Source organism: Phacochoerus africanus, chromosome 14, assembly GCF_016906955.1.
Source record: "Phacochoerus africanus isolate WHEZ1 chromosome 14, ROS_Pafr_v1, whole genome shotgun sequence".
NCBI classification, from domain to species: domain Eukaryota; kingdom Metazoa; phylum Chordata; class Mammalia; order Artiodactyla; family Suidae; genus Phacochoerus; species Phacochoerus africanus.
The window spans coordinates 19,710,124-19,736,285 of record NC_062557.1 but is presented as its reverse complement, the minus strand read 5'-3'; the positions used below and the strand labels follow the sequence as shown (position 1 = coordinate 19,736,285).

The 26,162-nt window shown below is 45.2% G+C and overlaps 1 protein-coding gene across 2 annotated transcripts in view; it reads left to right on the top strand.

The window, feature by feature from the left end:
- Positions 1 to 26,162, top strand: part of DHX8 (DEAH-box helicase 8) — a 33,425-nt gene that overhangs the window by 3,958 nt on the left and 3,305 nt on the right. Inside the window, exons 2-22 of one of the 2 annotated variants that reach the window (XM_047759231.1) lie at positions 1,579 to 1,664; positions 2,169 to 2,241; positions 2,687 to 2,772; positions 3,675 to 3,784; positions 4,650 to 4,985; positions 5,663 to 5,807; positions 5,899 to 6,102; positions 6,782 to 6,869; positions 9,660 to 9,757; positions 10,967 to 11,114; positions 12,214 to 12,395; positions 14,112 to 14,306; positions 14,602 to 14,787; positions 14,918 to 15,128; positions 15,795 to 15,976; positions 18,432 to 18,572; positions 20,801 to 20,956; positions 23,481 to 23,618; positions 24,377 to 24,505; positions 24,684 to 24,880; positions 25,355 to 25,534. In XM_047759231.1, coding sequence (XP_047615187.1) covers positions 1,579 to 1,664; positions 2,169 to 2,241; positions 2,687 to 2,772; positions 3,675 to 3,784; positions 4,650 to 4,985; positions 5,663 to 5,807; positions 5,899 to 6,102; positions 6,782 to 6,869; positions 9,660 to 9,757; positions 10,967 to 11,114; positions 12,214 to 12,395; positions 14,112 to 14,306; positions 14,602 to 14,787; positions 14,918 to 15,128; positions 15,795 to 15,976; positions 18,432 to 18,572; positions 20,801 to 20,956; positions 23,481 to 23,618; positions 24,377 to 24,505; positions 24,684 to 24,880; positions 25,355 to 25,534 — 3,271 coding nt within the window. Of the gene's footprint in view, positions 1 to 1,578; positions 1,665 to 2,168; positions 2,242 to 2,686; positions 2,773 to 3,674; positions 3,785 to 4,649; positions 4,986 to 5,662; positions 5,808 to 5,898; positions 6,103 to 6,781; positions 6,870 to 9,659; positions 9,758 to 10,966; positions 11,115 to 12,213; positions 12,396 to 14,111; positions 14,307 to 14,601; positions 14,788 to 14,917; positions 15,129 to 15,794; positions 15,977 to 18,431; positions 18,573 to 20,800; positions 20,957 to 23,480; positions 23,619 to 24,376; positions 24,506 to 24,683; positions 24,881 to 25,354; positions 25,535 to 26,162 lie in introns of those variants that run through there. The other variant, XM_047759232.1, reaches the window with a different exon arrangement.

The following is a 26,162-nucleotide window of genomic DNA, read 5'->3' as shown; positions in this document are numbered from 1 at the left end:
AGCGTGTCCTTTCAGAAACTCCAGAAAGTGTGTGCATGTGTCTGCGTGTGCGCGTGCATACGCGCATGGGCTCACATTACCTCCAGAATCTGCATGGCAATGTGCACAGCTTGTAGTTTCCTTGCAAGAGAGTGCAGTGAGCGGGCACAAGGAGGTCTTCCTCCCTTGAATGCACGCAAGGGCCTGGCGAGCCATTTTGTAGTAATATCTTCTTTTCATTTGTAAAAATTAATGAGAACGTGGATAATCTCGGTAGTTTAAATTATTTCTTTACTCTTACTGGATGGTGGTCTTTGGTTTTTATTTTTATTTTTTTTGAAATTTTTATTTATTTATTTTTAATTTTATTTTTTTTATTTTCCCACTGTACAGCAAGGGGATCAAGTTATCCTTACATGTATACATTACAATTACATTTTTTCCCCCACCCTTTGTTCTGTTGCAACATGAGTATCTAGACAAAGTTCTCAATGCTATTCAGCAGGATCTCCTTGTAAATCTATTCTAAGTTGTGTCTGAGAAGCCCAAGCTCCCGATCCCTCCCACTCCCTCCCCCTCCCATCAGGCAGCCACAAGTCTCTTCTCCAAGTCCATGATTTTCTTTTCTGAGGAGATGTTCATTTGTGCTGGATATTAGATTCCAGTTATAAGTGATATCATATGGTATTTGTCTTTGTCTTTCTGGCTCATTTCACTCAGTATGAGATTCTCTAGTTCCATCCGTGTTGCTGCAAATGGCATTATGTCATTCTTTTTTATGGCTGAGTAGTATTCCATTGTATATATATACCACATCTTCCGAATCCAGTCATCTGTCGATGGACATTTGGGTTGTTTCCACGTCCTGGCTATTGTGAAGAGTGCTGCAATGAACATGTGGGTGCACGTGTCTCTCTTAAGTAGAGTTTTGTCCTGATAGATGCCCAAGAGTGGGATTGCGGGGTCATATGGAAGTTCTGTGTATAGATTTCTAAGGTATCTCCAAACTGTTCTCCATAGTGGCTGTACCAGTTTACATTCCCACCAACAGTGCAGGAGGGTTCCCTTTTCTCCACAGCCCCTCCAGCACTTGTTATTTGTGGATTTATTAATGATGGCCATTCTGACTGGTGTGAGGTGGTGTCTCATGGTAGTTTTGATTTGCATTTCTCTTATAATCAGCGATGTTGAGCATTTTTTCATGTGTTTGCTGGCCATCTGTATATCTTCTTTGGAGAAATGTCTATTCAGGCCTTTTGCCCATTTTTCCATTGATTGATTGGCTTTTTTGCTGTTGGGTTGTATAAGTTGTTTATATATTCTAGAGATTAAGCCCATGTCAGTTGCATCATTTGAAACTATTTTCTCCCATTCTGTAAGTTGTCTTTTTGTTTTCTTTTGGGTTTCCTTTGCTGTGCAAGAGCTTTTCAGTTTGATGAGGTCCCATGGGTTTATTTTTGCTCTAATTTCTATTGCTTTGGGAGGGTCTTTGGTTTTTATGACTGTTGAGTAGCCCAACTGGTTTTGTTTTTAACATATTTGAAACAGATTTCTCACTCAAGTCAACATTCTTGTTTTAATCCCTTTTCTTCTTTGCAGCTGAGTTTGTGATCAGTCTTGCTGAGAAAAATACCACCTTTGATACTTTTAAGGCTTCTCTGGTCAAAAATGGTGCAGAATTCACGGTATGTGTGTGTGGAGACCCCTGTTTTGTTTTAATATCACTGTTGGATTTAAATTTTGATAGTACGTGCCAATCAAATAAACCATTAACGTGTGATGTTTTCATGCCACTAAGCAGTGATGATGTAACCAAATTGCCTGTGACATCTTTCTAGGAAAATGGGGCACATTTCCATTATTGAAGTTTTTATGGGTGTTTACATTCTTGGTCTGTGCATCAGGAAGTCAAAGACAAGAGTCTAGGTTTGTGAGGTAGTTCTAATCCATAGGAGATAAAGTGATTGAAAGGAACTAAATTATTCCCCCTCCCCACAGATTCCTAAATATCAATTTTTTCTGAGGCTACAGTCCTAGATTCTGGCCACATCAGGTCGATAACTATGCTTCATTTATCTAGTTAGCTAAATTCAAGTGCATAACCACCTTTTTCTAAAGGACATCCCTTTTCTTGGTGTTTTAAGCACGGATCCAAGAGCTGACAACTCTTGTTCTGTTTCTTTTCAAAGGATTCTCTCATTAGTAACTTGCTGCGTCTCATACAAACCATGCGGCCTCCAGCAAAGCCTTCCACTAGCAAAGGTGAGCAGAGCTCCTGGCTAAGCTTCCTCTTCAGAGTATGGTTTAGATAGTGAGCTTCCTGTAAATTGTGTTTGTTTCCCTTGTAGCAGCTGCTGAGCAAGTAAATTGTTCTAGTGAAATTTTCAAATGACTTAAGACAAGATTAAAATTATGAGACATCACTAGTTGAATGAATACTGAATCACACCCCCCCCCCCCAACAGCCAGGTAGTTTGTCGAGGGTTTCGTAATCAGTGGTTGTTTTTTTTTGTTTTTTTTTTTTATTTTTATTTTTTATAGAAAGTTGAATTTTGTTTATAGGAACATAGATGATTAATATGTGGGAAAATGTTCTCTTTTTAGTTTGATGCAAATCTAATGTTGAAATTCTTTTGTTAACCATTAAGAATATTAAATGTGTCTTTTTTTTTTTTTTTACCCCCCTCATGCTCTTTAATGGAACAAGATCCAGTTGTTAAACCCAAAACTGAAAAAGAAAAGCTGAAGGAACTCTTCCCAGTCCTTTGCCAACCAGACAACCCTTCTGTGCGGGTACTGATACCATTTTGAGGATATTGACTGTAACTGCATGTTCCCCCCACCGCACCTCTTTTCTTTGTCTCATTAGTTATTAGTTTTAAGTTTGCCTTCACTGTAAGTCAAAGTGGTCACTTCCTGAGCACATACTATGCATAGAATAATGTTAGAAGGTTTGGGGAATGATATTCGAGGGACCTGAGATCAGGAATTGTGGGAAGCAGTGATTAGAAATATGAAATAAGTATGAACAGATGCCCGATGTATGAAATTAGATTTTTTTTAATCTGTTATATGTTAGAAGGCTTTATTTTTGAAGTGTTTTGATCTTTTAATTTTACCTTAGCAAGTATTTATTAAGTGCCTACTATGTGCTGAGCACTGTCCTAGCTACCAGGGTACAGCGGTGAACAAAACACTAGAGTATCTGCCCTCTTGGAGATGACATCCTAGGCCTGGGGCAGGGGCAGGAAAGAAGCATGTAAACTCCTCTAGTGGGGAGGAGACAGGCAGCACACAAGTAGGTCAGTGAGAACAACTACAGAAGAAAAATTAAGCAGGTGAAAGAGGGATGGGAACGTAGAGGGAGTGTTGCTTTTCAAAAACGTGGACATCATTTTCTGTTTATAATCATCCGTTGCGTGCTTTCACAGGAGGGATGCTAGCTAATTGCCTTGCGTAGGCTTGTATGAAGGATGCAGGGCATTTGCCAAGTGCAGAGATGACTTCCGGGAGCCTTTGCTCGTTCCTTCTTCCTCTCTGTCAAATTGTGTTGGAAATCTCTGTCCCCTTCTGCTTCCTTCACAGAAGTGGTCAGAAGCGTAGAGGCTGTCAGATTTGCAGATGTACCTGAAATAGCGATTCTTGAGTGACTTTTTTTGTCCCCTCTCCTAACTTGGCTGCCTCTGCCCCTGTAGACCATGCTGGACGAGGACGATGTGAAAGTCGCCGTGGATGTCCTCAAAGAGCTGGAGGCCTTGATGCCAAGCGCAGCAGGCCAGGAGCGGCACAGAGACCCCGAGCACCGGTTTGTCCTTAGCATCCGATCCTTGGGCAAGTTTACAGAATCCAGACTGGCCATGTACCTTTTTTTTTTTTTTGGTCTTTTTGCCTTTTCTAGGGCTGCTCCTGTGGCATATGGAGGTTCCCAGGCTAGGGGTCGAATCGGAGCTGTAGCCACCGGCCTACGCCAGAGCCACAGCAACGCAGGATCCGAGCCACGTCTGCGACCTACACCACAGCTCACGGCAACGCTGGATCCTAAACCCACTGAGCAAGGCCAGGGATCGAAGCCGCAACCTCATGGTTCCTAGTTGGATTCGTTAACTAATGTGCCACGACGGGAACTCCAGCCATGTACCATATTGTTGCATCTGTTTTCATTGCTGCCTGCCAGGAGTGTTTTTGCTGCAAACACTCAGATGCTCAGGGGATAGAAATCTGGGTTGAAAGGGGCTAAGTGTGCTTATGGCCTTCTTTACTGGCCTGCAGGCACATCATAATTTTTTTTTTTTGTCTTTCTGCCATTTCTTGGGCTGCTCCCGCGACATATGGAGGTTCCCAGGCTAGGGGTCCAATCGGAGCTGTAGCTGCCGGCCTACGCCAGAGCTACAGCAATGCCAGATCTGAGCTGTGTCTGCGACCTACACCACAGCTCACGGCAATGCCGGATCGTTAACCCACTGAGCAGGGCAGGGACCGAACCCGCAACCTCATGGTTCCTAGGCGGATTCGTTAACCACTGCGCCAGGACGGGAACTCCAGGGCACATCATAATTATTCAAACTCTAGTTCTGTTCAGCATTTGGTGGGTACTACCGTGAGAGTGGCACTGCGCTAGGTGCCTGGGGAGCCTGTTTTCTGTTTCCAACAGGTGTTTGTTGGTGTGTTAGGGACAAGACGAAGAAGAAGAAGCGGAGTCGAGAGCGAGACCGAGACCGCGATCGTGAGCGCGATAGAGACCACAAGCGGAGACACCGGTCCCGCTCACGTTCCCGGCCCCGGGAGAGGAATAAGGGGAAGTCTAGATATCGGTCCAGGAGCAGAAGTCAGAGTCCCCCCAGAGACCGAAAGGACCGAGACAAGTACGGGGAGAGGAATCTGGACAGATGGCGGGATAAGCATGTGGACCGCCCTCCCCCCGAAGAGCCCGCCATCGGGGACATTTACAACGGCAAGGTCACCAGCATCATGCAGTTTGGATGCTTTGTGCAGCTGGAGGGACTAAGGTAATGGCTGGTGCCCTTCTTTCACACCAGTGAAGGGCAAGATTTCTTCTATCACTGGGGATTTTCACATTTTAAAAAGTTATTGTAATGATGACATTTAAATCAAATCAATCACATCAGGTTGTTAGAAATAGGCTTTTTATTATTTGAAATGTCGGAGAGCCATTTATTTCTTCCTCCTATCTTCAGGAACCTGCCCTTTTATTGGTTGAGACACATGGATGAGAATTTGTCACCCCCATCCCCCTATGTCTTTCCTTTGGGAGGTGGTAATAGTATTTTATCAAACAATTTTATCAAACAGCCACCTTCTTGAGTTTAAGCGCATTTCCTGGAGTCCTGGTTGTGGCTCAGTGGAAATGAATCCAGCTAGGAACGATGAGGTTGCGGGTTTGATCCCTGGCCTCGCCAAATGGGTTAAGGATCTGGCATTGCCATGAGCTGTGGTGTAGGTCGCAGATGTGGCTCGGATCTGGCGTTGCTGTGGCTGTGGTGTAGACTGGCAGCTGGAGCTCCTGTTCGACCCCTAGATTGGGAATCTCCATATGTGAGGGTAGCCCTAAAAAGCAGGGGGGGGTGGGGGGGAAGGACCATTTCCCTTTGTTCAATTCCAACAAGGGTAGAAATCGGTTGGGGAAAAGCTATTTGAAGCATGTTCCAGATGTGTGTTCCCTCAGGAAGCGGTGGGAAGGTCTGGTGCACATCTCTGAGCTCCGGCGGGAAGGCCGTGTGGCCAACGTGGCTGATGTGGTGAGCAAAGGCCAGAGGGTCAAGGTCAAAGTGCTGTCCTTCACCGGGACCAAGACCAGCTTGAGTATGAAGGTAGGGGAGATATCCAGCCGGTTTCCACACCTGGTGGCCAGAGAAACAAGTGGGCAGCAAGTGGCTTGTTTCTCTTGTTTTTATGCGCTAGGACGTGGATCAGGAGACTGGCGAGGATCTAAACCCGAATCGACGCCGGAATCTGGTTGGGGAGACCAATGAGGAGACGTCTATGAGGAATCCGGACAGACCCACCCACCTCTCCCTTGTCAGCGCCCCCGAAGTAGAAGATGACTCGCTGGAGCGCAAGCGCCTTACCCGCATCTCTGACCCAGAGAAGTGGGAGATCAAGCAGGTTGGGGCCATTTGCTCTTATGGCCACCTAGTCACGCAGCGTGGAGCTGGATGTGGTTAGGAGTGTGGGCCCTGGAGCACAACAGCCTGGGGGGACTTCTGGCCACTTACTAGCTGTGTGATCCTGAGCCAGGTGACACTGCCTCTTTGTACCTCAGGGCCAGTGGTGGGGCTGTGCGGAGTCAGTGAGTCAGTAGAGGTGACGCCCTGGGGTTAGTGCCTGTGTGTGCTGAGTGGTGTGTAAGTGTTGGTTCTTGTTTTCGTCATTCTTCAGGAACCATCAAAACCCCGGTGTGACAGGCCACTGGGCAGCTGCTAGGGCTACAAGGACGAATGTATCATGGTTCTGACCCTTGAGGAACTGAGTCCAGTGGAGGAGACAGAATGAAACAAATAAACTGCCAAAGTTTACATGTTACATGATCAGCAGTGTGCAGAGTTCTGTGGAGTCGAGGGAAAGAGCAGGGACACTTCCAGGGGATGAGGCCCTTGAGCTGTGCTTTTGAGCACAGGTTCTAGTGCCTCTTGGTGGTGGGATCTATGGTGTTGGAGGCCCTGCAGTCCTGGGGCCGAAGAGGAAAACACCTTGGTTTCCAAGGTGGAATCTCTGCATTAACTCTTACAAAAGAAGAGTTTTGATCCCAGGAGGTGACAGATGCTTCCTTCTTGCCTTTGGCTAGATGATTGCTGCCAATGTCCTTTCTAAAGAAGAGTTTCCAGACTTTGATGAAGAGACTGGCATTCTGCCTAAAGTGGATGATGAAGAAGGTAACCAGCAACTTAGATTGAGCAGGATACTGGGTGGGAAGTACGCAGGTTGAGCCGTGGGATAGGGTTTCTTTGTAGTTTAACACAGTGGTGAAACTCATTTGTTCCCTTGGTCTTACCACTCATCTCTCAAAGAACAAGAAAACCCCCCCTTTTTTTTTTGGTCTTTTGTCTTTTTAGGGCCGCACCTGAGGCATAGGGAAGTTCCCAGGCTAGCGGTGGAATTCGAGCTGTAGCTGCCGGCCTACACCACGGCCTCAGCAGCTCGGGATCTGAGCCGTGTCTGCGACCTACACCACAGCTCATGGCAGTGCCAGATCGTTAACCCACTGAGCGAGGCCAGGGATCGAACCCGCAACCCCATAGTTCCTAGTCAGATCTGTTTCCACTGGGCCATGATGGGAACTCCCAGGAAACTCTCATTTTTCTGATAAATGTTTCTATATTGTTATTTTTGTTGCTTATAACCAATTTTTAGGATATAAAAAGTTATATTTTAGGGGGTAAATTTCATCTCGTATTCTTATTAATTGCTCTTTAAAGTCTAGATCCACCTAGATTACCTCTGAATTGCCCTGGAAACAATTTTATTTTATTTTTAACTTTTTTTTGCTTTTTAGGGCTGTGACATATGGAGGATCCTAGGCTAGGGGTCTGATTGGAGCTACACCTGCTAACCTATGCCACAGCCACAGCAATGCCAGATCTGAGCTGCATCTGCGACCTATACCATAGCTCGTGGCAGTGCCGGATCCTTAACCCACCGAACGAAGCCAGGGGTCGAACCCAAAACCACATGGTTCCTAGTTGGATTCGTTTCCGCTGTGTCACGACAGGAACTCCCACCCTGGAAACAATTTTTTTTTGTCTTTTTTTGCCATTTCTTGAGCCGCTCCCTCGGCATATGGAGGTTCCCAGGCTAGGGGTCTAATCGGAGCCGTAGCTGCCAGCCTACGCCAGAGCCACAGCCAACGCGGGATCCGAGCCGTGTCTGTGACCCACACCACAGCTCACAGCAACGCCAGATTGTTAACCCATTGAGCAAGGGCAGGGATCGAACCCGCAACCTTATGGTTCCTAGTCGGATTCGTTAACCACTGAGCCACGACGGGAACTCCTGGAAACAATTTTTAACTTAGCTCATTGGCAGTTTCTTTTGTTTTTGTTTTTGTTTTGGTTTTGGTTTTCATGGCCACTCCTGTGGCGTATGAAAGTTCCCAGGCTAGGGGTCAAATCGGAGCTGCAGCTACCGACTTACACCACAGCCACAGCAATTCGGGAAGCAAGTTGCGTCTGCGACCTACACCACAGCTCACAGCAATGCTGGATCCTTAACCCATTGAGCAAGGCCAGGGATCAAACCTGAGTCCTCATGGATACTGCTGAGCTGTAATGGGAATTCTGGGAATTTTTTGTTTTGTTTCATTTTATTATTATTTTTTTATTTTGGGGTTTTTTTTTTTTTTTTTGCTTGTTTTTTAGTTTTTTTCTTTTTGAACTCTGGCAGTTTTTTTTTAAATTGTGAAATAAATTCCTTAACGAAGCATATACAGTTTATATACCACTAACAAGTGACCATCTATATACCTACCACCCAGTTAAGTAGAATTTACCACCTTTGAAACCCTTACCTGCCACACTCTGATTAGATCTTCCTCCCTCCTCCTCTAGGTAACTACCGTCCTAAATTTTGCCTAATTTCCTGTTTTCTTTAGTGTTTTACCATCCCCTCTGTCTACCCCTAAACCTTGTAGTATTTAATTTGTCCGTTTTTGAACTTTTCCTTTTTTGATTCACCATCGTCTTTTGACATTCATCTATATTTATTTTTACAGTTTTTTTAAAAAAATTTTCACTGCTGTGGAGTTTTCTTGTAATTAACTTTACCATAATTTGTCCATTTTACTTTTGATGGGCATGTGGTATATTTTCTGATTGTGTTTGTTTACCTTTGTGGAGAGGACTGCAGTGAAGCTCTTCTGTTTGTCCTTTAATGCGCATGTGCAAGATTGTCTCTTTTTCCTAAATATGTAGGAGGAGAATTACTGGGTAGTAGGAAATGTGCTTGTTCAGTTTTACCAGGCAGTCCACGTTGTTTTTTAAAGTCTTTTACCAGTTTACTCTTCTACTATAAGTGACTTCCTGTTGCTCCAACATTTGGTGGTGTCCAATTGTCCACCTGAATTTTTTCCCCAGTCTCTTGTGGATTAAGAATTATTCCATATAAAGTTGGATGGGAGATGCTCTAGTACCATTAAGAAGGTCAGACAGCATTTTTCCACAGGCTTGGCAGCTTCTTTCGAAAGAAGCCCTGAGCAGATCTTGGCCTGTGGCACCAGCTCCCTGGAAATGGCTGTGGGAGGGGACACAGTCACCTGCGGTAGAGTTTTGACCTTGGGAGCTCTCTTGGATAAAGATTGCTAATGCAGGAGTTCCTGTCGTGGCGCAGTGGTTAACGAATCCGACTAGGAACCATGAGGTTGCAGGTTCGATCCCTGCCCTTGCTCAGTGGGTTAACGATCTGGCGTTGCCGTGAGCTGTGGTGTAGGTCACAGACGCGGCTCGGATCCTGCGTTGCTGTGGCTCTGGCGTAGGCCGGTGGCTACAGCTCTGCTTAGACCCCTAGCCTGGGAACCTCCATATGCCAAGGGAGCGGCCCAAGAAATGGCAAAAAGACCAAAAAAAAAAAAAAACAAAGATTGCTAATGCATGTGGAAATCAATCATTTTGGTGAAAATAGTCATTTCTCTTTTCTGTTTTTGGCTAATTCTTCTTTTGGGGAACTTTTAGATGAGGACCTTGAGATCGAACTGGTCGAGGAAGAGCCTCCCTTCCTGAGAGGGCACACCAAGCAGAGCATGGACATGAGCCCCATCAAAATCGTTAAGGTGAGAAACACGGGACCCTGACCCGGACCTGTCAAGTGAGCTGCTTTTCGTGAAGTAACAATGCCGTTTTTTAGAGCAGGTTACTAAATCTGAGTAAGCAGAACTCAGGCCGTAGTGTTGATGAATTGCTCAGGGTCTAGGATATTTTTCTTTTAGAGGAACTTTGACTTGGCTTTGTTGCTTTTGTTGTTTAAATTCTTTTGCTTTCATTTTAGTGTGTTTCGGGAGGAAGCAGAGATAAATATGTGTGCTTGATCTGCCATCCCTACCCTTGCCCAGGCCTTACAGCTTAAATTACCTTGCAGGTTCAAAGGCAGTTTTGAAGGGTTTGTTTGACTAGTTGGGGTCCCCAGTAAAAAGCTATAGCACTGGGTGTTGTGGAGGGCAGATCTGCGAGAAGAATTTGTGACGTAATTATGGTAAAATTTTAGGTTCGGGAAAGGGCATCTTCGAGATCGCCCGGCCCGGCCAATGCTTATGATCTACCCCTGTATCCTTCTTCAGTTTCTTCCCACATGGTCTTCTCATGTCTGCTGGACATTGTTGGTGACAGAGAATTCACCTATTCCATCTTCAGATGGATCTGACCCATAGCTTTCCTTAGGTCGTGCTGATATGTCTTACTGAGGTGTCTACGTTGGTCTTAATTTTAGTTCTCAGGACCATATAGAAGAATTCTTATCCCTTTCATATATGTACCCTCTTTTGGGGCTCTCATCGTCAAGCCCCACATCCCCTGTTCCTTCAATGATTTTTCATTGTCTTTGTTTATTTTCTTAGAATATGGTACTATTTATCCATTTCTTCTTCTTTTTTTTTTGCTATTTCTTGGGCCGCTCCCGCGGCATATGGAGGTTCCCAGGCTAGGGGTCGAATCGGAGCTGTAGCCGCCGGCCTACGCAAGAGCCACAGCAACACGGGATCCGAGCCGCGTCTGCAACCTACACCACAGCTCACGGCAGCGCCGGATCGTTAACCCACTGAGCAAGGGCAGGGACCGAACCCGCAACCTCATGGTTCCTAGTCGGATTCGTTAATCACTGCGCCACGACGGGAACTCCTATCCATTTCTTTTGTGTAGTGTGGTACATGGATAAGAGCTTTCTTCTGGGTGGATCTTTTTTTTTTTTATATTCGAGTGGCTTCACATCTACATTTAATGCATGCTGAGATCACATTCTGATGTTGCTTTGTCCTCTGTTGCACTAGAACCCGGATGGCTCCCTATCCCAGGCAGCGATGATGCAGAGTGCCTTAGCCAAAGAAAGGCGGGAACTCAAGCAGGCTCAGCGGGAAGCCGAGATGGATTCTATTCCCATGGGACTCAACAAACATTGGGTTGATCCTCTGCCTGATGGTAGGATTCTGGGAGGGGGTATTTGGACTTAAAAAAAAAAACAAACAAAAAACTGAACCATCGTATACACAGGAAGAGGGCAGTTCCAGCACATAAGTGAAGATGTAGCCTTGGCTTTGGTGATTTGGGTTTTTTTCCCTTCACTTAGAGCATGGTGTTTATTTGTTTTATGCATAAGGAAGTTCCTGGGCCAGGGATTGAATCTAAGCCACAGCTGCTACCTGCGCCACGGCCATTGAAGTGCTAGATCCTTCAACCTGCTGTGCTGGGCTGGGAATGGATCCTGTGCCTCCACAGTGACCTGAGCCACTGTGCCATAGCAGGAGCTTTTGTTTTTTAAATGTTTTCCTTAACTGTGGTCAAATCATTGAGACTGGCTGAATTTTCTTCTGAATAACTTAAAATGTTTTGAAACTGTGTAGTAACTATTAACTAATTCCTAGATACAGTCCTAACAGGTACTTATTAGTTTGTGTTAGGTAACAGGGGATATAGCTGTGGAGAAAACAAGACGTGATCCCTACTAAGACTTTACAATATAATGAGGAAGGTGGAATTAACCAAATAAGTACTTAACAAAATCATGAAAAAGTATGGGAAGTGTAGTTGGCTACGGTGGGTCACTTCCCTGGGTAGTCCTATTTACCCAAGGGATAAACAGGACTTAATCTGTCGGAGGGATTGGCTTGGGGCTTGGGGAGATGTTCCAGGCTGAGAAACTGCCTGTGCTGAGGCTTTGAAAGAAGACCCGTGTGGCTGGAAGAGATCAGTGGGCTGAGTGGTGGGGGCTGAGGTGTGGCCACCAGGATTTTGGAGATGGCATTAGGAATTTGGAGCTTAACTTTAAAGTTTGTGGGGAAATGCGGCAGAGTTCTGTGCAGGACAGTGGCAAGATCTGAGTTGCATTTCCGAAGGTTATTGAGGGTGCCCTGCAGAATGGATCGGAAAGGGCAAGGGTAGATGTGCAGTGAATTAGGAGGCTTTTGTAGTAGTGGAGAGTGATGGAGGGATGTACTGGAGAAAGGTGATTTGTTGAGTGTGGAGAGACAGCAGCGAGGGAGCCTGAGGATGATAATCAGTCACCCATTTTCCTTTGCAGCGGAAGGCAGGCAGATTGCTGCTAACATGCGGGGCATTGGCATGATGCCCAATGACATTCCTGAGTGGAAGAAGCATGCTTTTGGGGGCAACAAAGCTTCTTATGGAAAAAAGACCCAGATGTCAATCATCGAGCAGAGAGAGAGCCTACCCATCTACAAACTGAAGGAGCAGCTTGTCCAGGTGAGACCTTGTGGGGTGGGGGAGTCAGGGTGTTTTCTAAAAGGAAGATGACGTTTTAATTGAAATTAGCACTTTCGAAGTGGCTTTTTCAAAGGGGATGGGAGAAAATCATAACATCTCCAGGTACTTAAAAGGTATGTATATACTGGTTTACACATTTTTTTTTCCTATGAGGAAATCAGTCTATTTGAACTGGGAATCCTTGGAGCAGTTACAGGTGGGCACAGGCCAACAGCTCTGGTCAATAAGAAAAGTGGGGATACCTGACTTCCCACTGAGGCAAGTCCTTGCTTCAGGTACTTATTTCCATTTTCTGGAGATCTGATTTAAGACCACTAAACCTTCCTGAGGTTATTAGTTTCCAGCAAATCCTTTCAATAATGTCTTGTACATATATAAGCCAATATATATGTACACACAAATGCATGTACACACACACAGAGATATATGTTTTACACGTACTGTATGTATTTCTTGATGGCAGCATATTGTATGTATTGTTTTGTATCTTGCTTTTTGCCTTTAATGGTGTAATGGTGTAACCCAGATTATTCTTGTTTTTTTTAAGTGCTTTTTTTTTTTTTTTTTTTGGTCTTTTTGCCATTTCTAGGGCCGCTCCCATGGCATATTGAAGTTCCCAGGCTAGGGGTCTAATCAGAGCTACAGCTGCTAGCCTACGCCAGAGCCACAGCAATGTGGGATCCGAGCCACGTCTGCAACCTACACCACAGCTCATGGCAACGTTGGATCCTTAACCCACTGAGCAAGGCCAGGGATTGAACCCGCAACCTCATGGCTCCTAGACGGATTCGTTAACCACTGAGCCACAACAGGAACTCCTTTAAGTGCTTTGTTATATGTATATGCTCTGGCTTATTCAGTAGTCCTGTGTTAATAGGCATGTGGGTTGATGGCAGTACTTTGCTGTTGTAAACAGTGTAGAAATTGGGTGATTTTGGAGATTAAGATTTTGGAGATTTGGGAGTGGCAGTAGAAAGAAACACTAGGAGTTCCTACTGTGGCGCAGCAGAAATGAATCTGACTAGGAACCGTGAGGTTGTGGGTTCCATCCCTGGCCTTGCTCAGTGGGTTAAGGATCCGGCATCGCCATGAGCTGTGGTGTAGGTTGAAGATGCATCTTGAATCCTGCGTTGCTGTGGTGTAGGCCAACGGCTGTAGCTCTGATTTGACCTCTAGCCGGACCTCCATATGCCTTGTGTGTGGCCCTAAAAAGCAAAAAAAAAAAAAAAAAAGGAAAAAAAGGAACGCTGTATCTTTTTTACTTACTACTGAATTCTTTAATCATATGCATGTAATACTTGGAGAAACATACTTATACATGCATAAAATAAAATATCAGGGCTACATGGGTGATAGTTTATGCTTTTAGCATCATCTTTGTGTTTTTATGAAATTAACAAGACCAGTAAGTTAAAAAAAAATAAATTTGAGTCAGTTAAAACAAGAAAACCCATAAAGTGTAAAGTCAGTAATTTATCATACAGGCAATTAAAATATGAAAGAGCCCATGGAAAAATCACCATTAACAATTTTTTTTCTATGCATGATTAAAAATAATTTAAACCCTGATTATCATCCTGCATAGGTGTACTGTTGTTTCCTGTTCTTCTCCTTGAGTGTTAGAACATTATCATTTTACTCCAGAGTAACGTGTGACACATTTTAATGACCATGTTTATATTCGGTTGCTTTCAGGCTGTTCACGATAACCAGATCCTGATTGTTATTGGAGAAACAGGATCTGGGAAGACAACGCAGATCACCCAGTACCTGGCGGAGGCGGGCTACACCTCCAGGGGCAAGATTGGATGTACCCAGCCCAGAAGGGTAGCAGCCATGTCAGTGGCCAAAAGAGTGTCAGAGGAGTTTGGTTGTTGCTTAGGCCAGGAGGTAAGTGGGTGGCGCAACTGTTCTGTAAGGATTGGAGGAAAGCATAAAGGCCCAGATCTCTAGCTGTAAAATGGGAATCATACCACCTTCTTTCAGGATTCTCCTGAGGGAGAGGGTCTTCTCATGGTCGTCACTGATCTGGGCAGAATCACATCCAAGGCAGATTGTGTTATGAGGAAATCCCTGTACGTCTTAGTCAGCTTCTCTCCATGAGGATCATGGATAATAGTCTGGGCTGGCGATTGCAAAGCGGAGAGGTTGGTGTCTTAAGGCTTCAGCTTCTGCTCTGCTTTAGGTGGGCTACACCATTCGATTTGAGGACTGCACCAGCCCCGAAACGGTCATCAAGTACATGACCGACGGGATGCTGCTCCGAGAGTGCCTGATTGACCCCGACCTCACCCAGTATGCGATCATCATGTTGGACGAGGCCCACGAGAGAACAATTCACACTGACGTGCTCTTTGGGTTGTTGAAAAAGGTAACCAGGTGCTCCTTGGCGACCCTTCTACCCATTGGGAGGATTGTTCTCCCTGTTTGGAGAATTGGATTTGGTCTCCGTGCCTCTTTGGGCAGTCCTTCTTAGTAAACCACATCACGTTTCCCTTTAGACGGTTCAGAAACGGCAGGACATGAAGCTGATCGTCACCTCAGCCACCTTGGATGCAGTGAAGTTTTCCCAGTACTTCTATGAAGCGCCCATCTTCACCATCCCAGGTCGAACATACCCTGTGGAAATCTTGTACACAAAGGAGCCTGAGACAGATTATCTGGATGCCAGCTTGATCACTGTCATGCAGATCCATTTAACGGAGCCACCAGGTGGGGGAAAGAGCCTTTTTTTCCTCTTAGGCCAAAAGTCTTAACTTGGGTCTTTTTTGATCATCTTTTTAAAAGTGCTTTTTAAATATTGATCTCTCTGTAAGTCTCACGTTTGCGTGTTTGAAATGGTGGTGATGAAAATATAAATAATGGTGTGCAGGGCTTAAACGCGTCTATTTAAACATAGACACATTTTATTTTATTTTATTATTATTATTATTTTTTTGTCTTTTTGCTTTTTCTAGGGCCGCTCCCGCGGCATATGGAGGTTCCCAGGCTAGGGGTCAAATTGGAACTGTTGCCGCCGGCCTACGCCAGAGCCACAGCAACGCCAGATCCAAGCTGTGTCTGCGACCTACACCACAGCTCACGGCAACGCTGGATCCCTAACCCACTGAGCAAGGCCAGGGATAGAACCTGCAACCTCATGGTTCCCAGTCAGATTTGTTAACCACTGTTCCACAACAGGAACTCCCATAGACACATTTAAAAAAAATTTTTTTTAAAAAAAGAATAAACACGGAGAGGTGAAAACCTCTTGATTTGTTGGAGGTCAGCATATGAGTGTGTTTTCCATCATTTGGAGTCCCGTGAATGTCACTGTGGCCTCTGCCTAGAACACACGCAGAATGAGAAAGTCGCTTACTGCTCCGGTTCCCCTCTCAGGTGATATCCTGGTCTTCCTGACGGGTCAGGAAGAGATCGATACCGCCTGCGAGATCCTGTATGAACGAATGAAATCCCTGGGACCCGACGTTCCGGAGTTGATCATCCTCCCGGTGTACTCCGCTCTTCCCAGTGAGATGCAGACCCGAATCTTTGACCCAGCGCCACCTGGCAGCAGAAAGGTAACCCAGGCCCTTGCGGTGTTTGCAGCTGACCCTGATGGGGATTGCTTAAGGTGTTTGTGAGTCTTGTTTATTGTGTTTTAGAAAGTAGTCCAACCGGTTTGTTAAGGAGCGAGGGTCTTGTGTGTGCTCCCTGCTCCTCCTTTTTTTTCCTTTTTTGACAATTATTTCCTGAGCATCTGCCAGGCTTTGGCCTAGACACAGGGCCACAGTCTGAGGACAGGCTTCTTGCTGTGGGACATCCACCAATAACTATATAGTGTGAAAGTGCTCCTAGTGTGTTGGGTACCCCCCCCCCCCCCCCCCGGGTGGTGGGGGACATCCAACCCGTATTCTTACGGTCCTGAAGAACACTGGGTGTTCATCTTGGCAGTAAGGGCAGGAGAACATGCATTCTGAGTAGACAGAACAGCCTTGTGGTCTAGGGGTGAGAGGGCAGGGCCATTTGAGGGAGCTGTGTAGTTGCAGCAGCTGAAATTGACTGTGTGAGTGTGAATGAGACAGTGAGAAAGGAGACTGATGAATTTTAAGATCATAGCTTTATTGACATGCCATACAATTTACATGCCATACAATTGCCCCTTTAAAGCACACAATTCAGGAGTTCCTGTCGTGGCGCAGTGGAAACAAACCCGACTAGGAACTATGAGGTTGCGGGTTCAACCCCTGGCCTTGCTCAGTGGGGTAAGGCTCTGGCATTTGCTGTGAGCTGGGGTGTAGGTCGAAGACTTGGCTTGGATCCCACATTGCTGTGGCTGTGGTGTAGGCCGGTGGCTACAGCTCCGATTCGACCCCTAGCCTGGGAACCTCCTTTTGCTGCGGGTGTGGCCCTAAAAAGCAAAAAAAAAAAAAAAAAAAAAAAGAAAATCATACAATTCAGTGCAGTTTAGTATATTCACAGAATTTTTTTGTACATTCACAGAATTGTGCAGCTATTATTATTATTAATATTATGATTAATATTAAATCATTGATTAATGATTATGATCGTTAATCGTAAATCACTACAGTTAATTTTTTAGAACAATTTCATTACCCCCAAAAGAAACCCTGTACCCTTTAGCTGTCATCTCCCATTTACCTCTCTGCTCAGCTCCTGAGAACCACTAATCTACTTTCTGTCACTCTGGAGTCACCTATTCTGGACATTTCATATAAATGGAATCATAGAATATGTGGTCCTTGGGGACTAGCTTCTTTGACTTAGCTTGTTTTCAAGGTTCGTCCGTGTCGTATCGTGCATATATTGCGTAGAGGTACTTCACTTCTTTTTACTGTGTCATATTCTGTTGTAGAACAGAATGTACCGCATTTTGTTTTTTCCTCAGTTGATGGACTTTGGATCGTCTCCACATTTTAGCTGTTATGAATAATGCTGCTATGAACATTTATTTACGAGTTTTTGTGTGGACATATGTTTTCATTTCTCTTGAGTACATACCTAGGAATGGAAGACAGATGGATTTTTTTTTTAATTGAAATATGGTCGATGTACAACATTATGTTAGTTTTGGGGGCACCACAGAGTGATTTGACATTTGCATAATTATAAAATGATCACCATGAGAAGTCTAATAACCATCTGGAAGACAGATGGATTTGAATAACATTAGAGAGTTAGAACGGTCAAGACAGAGTGGGTACCTGGAGGTCTAGGAAGGGCAGAGGAGAGAAGTCAGGAATGACTGCCGGGTTTCTGGCTTGGGCAGCTGGGTGGGAGATGGTACTGAGCAGGGAAATGAGGAGGAGGGGCAGACGGGGGAAGGATGATTCCTCCTCTCTTCTGTTCCTGGTGATTGCGTTTTTTTTTCGAGAGGGTTTGGTAACTCTGCGGCAGATAGAAATCTTTCAGGGCCGGTAAGATGCTGGCATGATGTGAGATGTTCTGGTGCCTCCTAGCAATGATTTTTCCTAGCAGTTGTGTTTTATTGTCTGAACCTCTGGCTGGAAGAACAGTGGCAGTGCCAAACCGAGACCAATAATCTTCTAGATCACACATACTGCTGCATGCACACAAACTGTGAAATTCCTCTGCCGCCTCGTGGTTCATTTTATGATCAGGAAAAAAAAAAATCTCCCTCTTGTTCCGCATACACAAACATCCCATTTTGTAGTCCAGATGTCCCTGTGCGGGAAGGAAAATCTCATTTTGCACTGGCACATGTGAAGCCAGGAAATCCCTGCTTTCCCAGGGTGCTAGAAAATTAAAATTGTAGTAATCAACATTGAATCTAGAAAATGAGCTATGTAGCCATTTGCACCAAATGAAATTGGCTTTGATTGGCCATTGCTTTTTCCCTTTGCAGTCCTCTCAGGTACCCCCCCCCCAGCCCCCACCCCCCTAGCCCTTAAGATGAAGGTACGTCCCGTTTTATCTAGGGAGAGGGAGAGCCACACAGCCCCTTTGGGAGGGTGTCTGGGCGGCTCAATCCCGCCGTGTCCCTCTTGCCTGCAGGTTGTGATTGCCACCAACATTGCAGAGACGTCACTGACTATCGATGGCATTTACTATGTGGTGGACCCTGGATTCGTGAAGCAGAAGGTCTACAATTCCAAGACAGGGATCGACCAGCTCGTGGTGACTCCTATTTCTCAGGTATGGCCGCTTCTCCCAACAGCTTTTCTGAAAATCCTGGTTAGGGCCTTTCTGAAATTTTTTATGGTTTTGTGTTTTGCACTTTATTGTTTTAAGATAGGGGCTGCTTTCTTAAGATAAGGGAGATTTTAACATTGTTTGTTTTTAATCTTTAAAATAGTTTTTCAACATTAAAAAGCCTCATAAAACTGGAACTTAAAAAAAAAAAAAGAAATTGAATCCTAGTACCCTAGATTATCTAATATAGGTGGTAAGAATATATTTTTATTTTTTATTTTTTTATTTTAAAGTACTGCACTTAGCCACAGATAGCTGAGGTGGTAACAATTCATGAGATGATAATATGTTTCCTTGGTAATTACGCAATAATTTCCTGCCTGAATTATATTTAAAAATGAATAACCTGATCATCCTTTTTTAAGGGCAGTTTGGCCAGACTGTATCCAAAATTTAAAAGCTCATTTCTTTAACCTAACAGTTCTGCTTCTAGAAACACCCGAAAGTTAGAAATGATTGACTCTGTATCCAAAGGTAATGGAAGAGAATGTTCGCTGAAGCATTGTTTCTGTTAGAGGGAACCTGGACCAATTCTAAATGAGCTCCGCCGGAGACGTGGTTTAATAAAATATGGTAAATTCATGCCATCGAATGTTCTGTGACACTAACATGGTGGTGTGGATCTATATTTAATGACGTAAGCACATAACGGTGATCTATTATTTGAAAAAAGTGAGCTGCAGAATAGCATGAGTAGTATAATCCAATTTTTGTTTAAAAATAGATGGTGTGTGCTTGTGCACAGTATGCGTGCACGTGCCTGTGACTGCAAGCACGTAGGCCCAGAGTTAGCCGAGGGCATTTCTCGGGGGTGCTGCGGCTGGTCACTGTGCTGATGGGGAAAGCACATTTTCTTCCCAGCACTCTCGTGTATTGTCTGAACGTTTTCCAAGAGGCAGGTACCACTTTGACAGTCTATAAAATCATAAGGCTGTTTTCATTTTGAAACTGAAGTAGTAACAGCTGACACTTGTGGGGTACTTCCTCAGTGCCAGATCCTGTCCCAAGTACTTTCATATCCTTTGCGGTAGATGATCTCATTCTCATTTCACAGATGAGACTTACTGAAGGGGTCACGTGACTTGCCTAAGGTTACACAGCTGGCGGAGCCAGGATCTAAACCTGGCCAGTCTGGCCGTGGCATGTGTGCCCTGTACCAGTTCTCCTGGGAGTGACACATGCAACTTGCAGTGATGGAGAAAGTGCTTACCTCTGCCCTCCCTGATCTGGAGAGACATCTGTAGGATGCTGTGGCATCTGCCACAGTGTGTAGTTGCTGCCTGCCTTCGAGCGGGTAGCGACCTTTCATCCTCCATCCTTTGGTTTGGAGCTGGCATAAGAATTTGTAAATTCTGATACTGTTTACAAGACAGATGGTTTTGTCAGAAAATGGCCCTCTTCACATTGCTATGCGCTGTTTCCTAGCAACCTAGGACTAAATTACATTTCCTTTTTTTCATTTCAAAAATTAGCACCCTTCTCCCTTAAGTACAGAAGCGATATTACGTTATTCTGGGGATTACCCATAGTCCTACTACCACCAGCCACCATCATCATTTTGATATTTTTCTTGCCCATCTCTTTTCCATATTTGTTTCAGGTTGCAATTCTAGCGTAGTAAGTGTGCAATTTTTGGTTAAGTATTTCATTTGCCTGATTATTAAGGTAATATATGTTCAATATCAGATATTTGATAAAGAAAATAGAACTCATCTACAAGCCTATCATAAGAGTTAGGGCCACAGTTAACATTTTAGGGTATCTTTTCCTAATTTTTCACTTCTGGTAGTTTGTATGTATGCATTAAGATTTGGGGGGTTTTGTTTGTTTGTTTTTTTCCTTTTATGGCTACACCCGCACCATGTGGAAGTTCCTGGGTGAGGGACTGAGTCCAAGCTACAGCTGTGGCAATGCCGGATCCTTTAACCCACTGAGCAAGGCCAGGGATCAAACTGGGGTCCTCATGGCTACTTAGTTGGGTTCGTTACCACTGAGCCATGACGGGAATTCCCGGAGCATTGGTAGGTTTGGATGTGGTCCTAAAGGAAGTGAATTAAACCCCATTTCGGATTTTGCCTGTTGCCAAGGGCCCCCCTTTTAACAGATTCCCTGGGAAAAGCCGGTACGCAGTGTTTAATGGGTATGTTACTTTTATATGCCCACCCCTCTAGGCTCAGGCAAAACAGCGAGCTGGCAGAGCTGGGAGAACAGGCCCAGGGAAGTGTTACAGGCTGTACACAGAACGTGCCTACCGAGACGAAATGCTGACCACCAATGTGCCGGAAATCCAGAGAACCAACCTGGCAAGCACAGTGCTCTCGCTCAAGGTAGAAATCTCTGTCTTGTTAGAATGAGTTGGTGGAACAGTCCCATCCTATGGCCTTAATAGATGAATCTCAGTTTTATGAACCTCGTTAAATACTTCAGCAACCTCATGGAACCAGTCCCTTTGAGTGGAATGCAAATGGCTGTGATAACAGCCGCTCCACTGTGGCTCTGGGGCTAAATTGGCGTGTGTGCTGTGACATTTTTTTCTTGCCACCGTAACTAGCAGGATATTTGGTTATAACAGATTTTAGTTAGGAGCGTTTTCTAACAGGATATTAGAAAAATCGAATCAGTGCCAAACTGTGAACAAACTCACTTCTCTCAACCCTTTAACTTTCGGATCCAATCTTTTAGAACAGAAGCAAAACTCCCAGTCCAGAAACTTTGCAACGGAACTGTCAGTACAGGTTTCAGACTGGCCCCTGGAGGCTTGGTTCTCATTCTGAATCACCACTCTTCCTCTCTCAGTCCCCAGTGAGGACCTTCATTCTCTTTTGGCAGGGGAGCCACATGAGTAATTTCCCAGATGATGGCATCCCCGCGCCTCCGACACCGATGCCGCCCTGGAGCCCTGGCACTTCAGTGGTGCCGAGTACTCTGTTGTAATTTATTATTCATTCCCTGTAAGAGAGGCTGAACAGAGCTTCAGAAAAAAACCCTGCTCCGGTCTCCGGAGTAAAAACAGAGAGGCATCTGTGGCTCAAACTTCTGCTCTAAGCTGTGTGTCCTTGGCAGATTTATCTGCTCGGCCCTCTGCTCTGTATTCTCTCAAAAAGAGAGGCTGTTAACAATCTCTCTTGTGAAGGTAAATGAGATAATGCAGGTAAAGGCGCTTGGCACAGTGCTTACTGATTGCTGACATAATTCCTTGTTCTTATTCATACAGTAAACATTTATTGGACACTTGCTGTGTTTATGGTCACTGTCACATTATGGGAAAGAAACAGAAAGCTTAGGTCCTACCACCTCACGTTTGATATGCACTTGGATAGTGCATCGTTCGTTTGTTTCTTTTATTCATCAAATTAGCCCACAGATGTATCAAATGCCTCTACTCTGTGGCAGGCACACAGTTGCCCTGTGTTGTCACAGATTGCACTGTGTTGTCGTGGTTTTTTTGTCCATGTCTCACCATTGTGAACTGTGAGAGCAGGGACTATATCTTAATCTTTTTTTTTTTTTTTCCCCGGCCATGCCTGTGTCATGTGGAAGTTCCCGGGCCAGGGATCAAACCTACGCCACAGTAGCGACCTGAGCCACAGCAGTGACGACACTGGGTCCTTAACCTGTTGCTGTACCACAAGGGAACTTGCGTAATCATCCTTCTATCCCTGCAGTGTGATTCAGGGCGCTTCCTAGATGCAGAGTGGAAATTATGTGTGCAAGAGACAGGACAAGCTGGTTATTGTCTTTATTTTTTTAAAATTACGATAAAATACACAACACATTATCGTTGTCATCTTTTAAAAATATCTAGTTCATTGGCATTAAGTACATTCATTGTTGTGCAGCCATCACCACTGTCCATTTCCAGAACTTTTTCATCATCCCAAATCGAAACTCTGTACCCATGAAACTAAAATATCCCTTCTTCCTTCCCTCTTGCCCCTGATAACCATTATTCTCCTTTCTGTCTGTATGAATTCGCCTATTCCAGGTACCTCATATAAATGGAATTATTCATTTGTCCTTTTGATTTGGCTTATTTTATTCGGCGTGATGTTTTCATGAACCTTGCAGTGTAGTGTGTGTTAGAAATTCACTTGTTTTTAAGGGTGAATGATATTCCATTGTATGTATATTCGGCGTTTTGTTAATGATCTTTTGACGGACATTTGGCTGGTTTCTGCCTTTTCGCTGTTGTGAATAATGCTGCTATGAACGTTAATGTACATGTATCTGTTTGAGTCCCTGCTTTTGGTTCCTTTGGGTATGTATCTAGAAGTGGAATTGCTGGGCCGTTTGGTAATTCTGTGTTTAACGTATTGGTAAATCACCAAATCGTTTTCCACAGTGACTGCACCATTTTACATTCCCACCAGCAATGCACAAAGATTCTTATTTCTCAATATCTTGCTGATACTTGTTATTCTCTTTCTTTTTATTTCCCTTTCAATTATAGCTCTAGTGGGTATGAAGTGGTATCTCATTGTGGTTTGGGTTTGCATTTCCCTAATTGCTGGTTATGCTGAGCACCTTTTCTTGTGCTTGTTGGACATTTTTATATCTTCTTTGGAGAACTGTCTACCTTTGCCCAGTTTCTAAATGGATGTCATTTTTTGTGTTGAGCTGTGCATACTAACATTATGAGAGACTGTTTTTCAAAGTTTCCCAGGAAAGTTTTTGCTTTCTAACAGTCTTGAATGTTGTGTGGCCTAGCCCTAGATGTTACCGCTAATCTTCCTGGTGGCTTCCTAATTGCAGTTGAAGGAATAAGAGCGGAGCTGGCAAGGAGGCTCCCTCCATGTTATCACTGGTGAGGCTGACCCTCCCTTCATACGCTTTATTTCCTTCTGATTCTAGGCCATGGGCATCAATGACCTGCTGTCCTTTGACTTCATGGATGCCCCCCCGATGGAAACCTTGATCACAGCCATGGAGCAGCTGTACACGCTGGGGGCCCTGGACGACGAGGGCCTGCTTACTCGACTGGGCCGCAGGGTAGGGGACAGCCCTAATTCCTGGTGCTTTGGGGAAGAGTCCCTGGCTCACCTTCCCGTGCTCTATTCTGTGTAAAAAATTAAGCTCTGAGGACCTGCCTAAGGTTTCTTTGTTTTTTTTTTTTTTGTTTTTTTTTGGCTTTTTAGGGCCACACCTGCAGCATACGACGGTTCCCTGGCTAGGGGTCAAATCAGAGCTACAGCTGCCGGCCACAGCCACAGCCACAGTAACACGGGATCCGAGCTGGGTCTGTAACCTACACCACAGCTCATGGCAGCAGAGGATCCTTTAACTGACTGAGCAAGGCCAGGGATTGAACCCACAGCCTCATGGTTACTAGTCGGATTCATTTCCGCTGCAACACCACGGGAACTCCCCTGGTTAAGCTTTGAGTAGAATTCTACACGCCTCTCTTTAACTTGGATTTTCCGCTGTCACTTAAAACTGTTTCTTCTTTACAGAAAAAGAAATCCAGTTAATTTTATCTCATGGTATATTATTGAGTCTAGCTTTAATTTGATAAGATGCCTGCAAAATTCCCAACCCTAACCCAACAGTGGTTATGCTCTTGTGCTCTATTTGGGAAATTAAAAAACAAAACAAAACAAAACACCCCCAATATTCTTCTGTTAGAGCCAGGCATCCCACATCATGATGCTCAGGTAAAGCTCTGGTGGTCTCTCACCCACTCTGACCAGAGTTGCACGCCCGCGGGTCTTCCACAGGGAAGGAGTCGTAGTTTCTTCTTCTCCCTCTAGATGGCGGAGTTCCCTCTGGAGCCAATGCTGTGCAAAATGCTGATCATGTCTGTGCATCTCGGCTGCAGTGAGGAAATGCTGACCATTGTGTCCATGCTGTCTGTGCAGAACGTCTTCTACAGGCCCAAGGTCGGGAGCGCAGACCCACGTTCAGATAAGGGTCGGGTGAAGCTGGGTGACATTGGTCTCTTGCCGCTGCAGTGCTGAATGTGGGCACTTGACGGCGGCATGAGGGGCTCCCCTGAACGGCTAGATGTTCAGTTAGTAGCAGGTGGGCGGAAAAGGATCCTCTTCCCATTGCTTGCAGGATAAACAAGCCCTTGCAGATCAGAAGAAGGCGAAATTCCACCAGACTGAAGGGGACCACCTCACCCTGCTGGCTGTGTACAACTCCTGGAAGAATAACAAGTTCTCCAACCCCTGGTGCTATGAGAACTTCATCCAGGCGCGTTCTCTGCGCCGGGCCCAGGACATTCGCAAGCAGATGTTAGGCATAATGGACAGGTAATGTTTGGCCACGTCTCATGTTCAGCTTGAGCCTCCTGAACGCCATGTCCCTTCAGCCCCGGATGTACCTGTGAGGCTGTCGGCGCCTGTCCGCTTGCCCCTCACTTACCTGTTTTCCTCTAGCTTTTCTGGGTGTGTGGTACTCCTCCCCAGCAAAGGATGCAGCTCAGAATCACTTCGAGAAAGATGACTTCCTCGTTGTTGCAAATAGTCTTTGTTGACGTATATCTGCAGCATTATTAGTTGGGTCGAAATCTGTAACCCAGGCCGAGTGTCTGGGTCTCCTGGCATCCGTCTTGCCCGCTGTGTAGAGCTGCTCCTGTAGTGCTCTTAGAGCTAAAGGGAGGGTCCTGGTGCCTACTCTGGGGACCCCAAGAAGGGGGTGTTGGGCACCATCACTCTGGAAGATAGAACCTCTGAAAGCAGCGTAGTCTCCTATCATTGTCCTCTCTTGACTGATTCTCCTGATAGACACAAGCTGGACGTGGTCTCCTGTGGTAAGTCCACCGTCCGAGTGCAGAAGGCCATCTGCAGTGGGTTCTTCCGGAACGCTGCCAAGAAAGACCCGCAGGAAGGTTACCGGACCCTGATTGACCAGCAGGTGGTCTACATCCATCCTTCCAGCGCTCTCTTCAACAGGCAGCCCGAATGGTAGGTGGACGGGTCTGGGTCTGGGGACTGTTCTGGGCGGAGAGAACTCGTGAATCTACTGGCCCTTGGTGTTTGTGTCTTTACCCACCCCCAGCACTTCCTATTCGGGCATTGCTTTTATTTATTTGCTTTTATTTTTTAAATTGTTTTTTTTTTTTTTTTTTGCTTTTTAAGGCCACAGCTGTGGCATATGGAAATTCGCAGGCTAGGGGTCGAGTGGGAGCTACAGCTGCTGGCCTACACCACAGCCACAGCGATGTCAGATCCGAGCCGTGTCTGTGACCCCTACCACAGCTCATGGCGACACCGGATCCTTAACCCACTGAGCAAGGCCAGGGATCAAACCTGCAGCCTCATGGATTCTAGTCGGGTTCATAAACCACCGAGCCACGAAGGGAGCTCCTGCTTAATATTTTTAGAGCAGCAGAAACCTAAGACACAATATCAGGCCCTTTTGAGAGAAATAAAATCATGGGGTGAGAACTGGGAAGGATCTTAGAGATATCTGTGAGATGGTTAAAAAATTTTTCTAAGTAACACTAAAAAAAAAAAAAAAACCCCAAAACCTGGAATCTTAGCCACTCACATAAAACTGATTGAGAACTATATCCCACCATACTTCCCACCG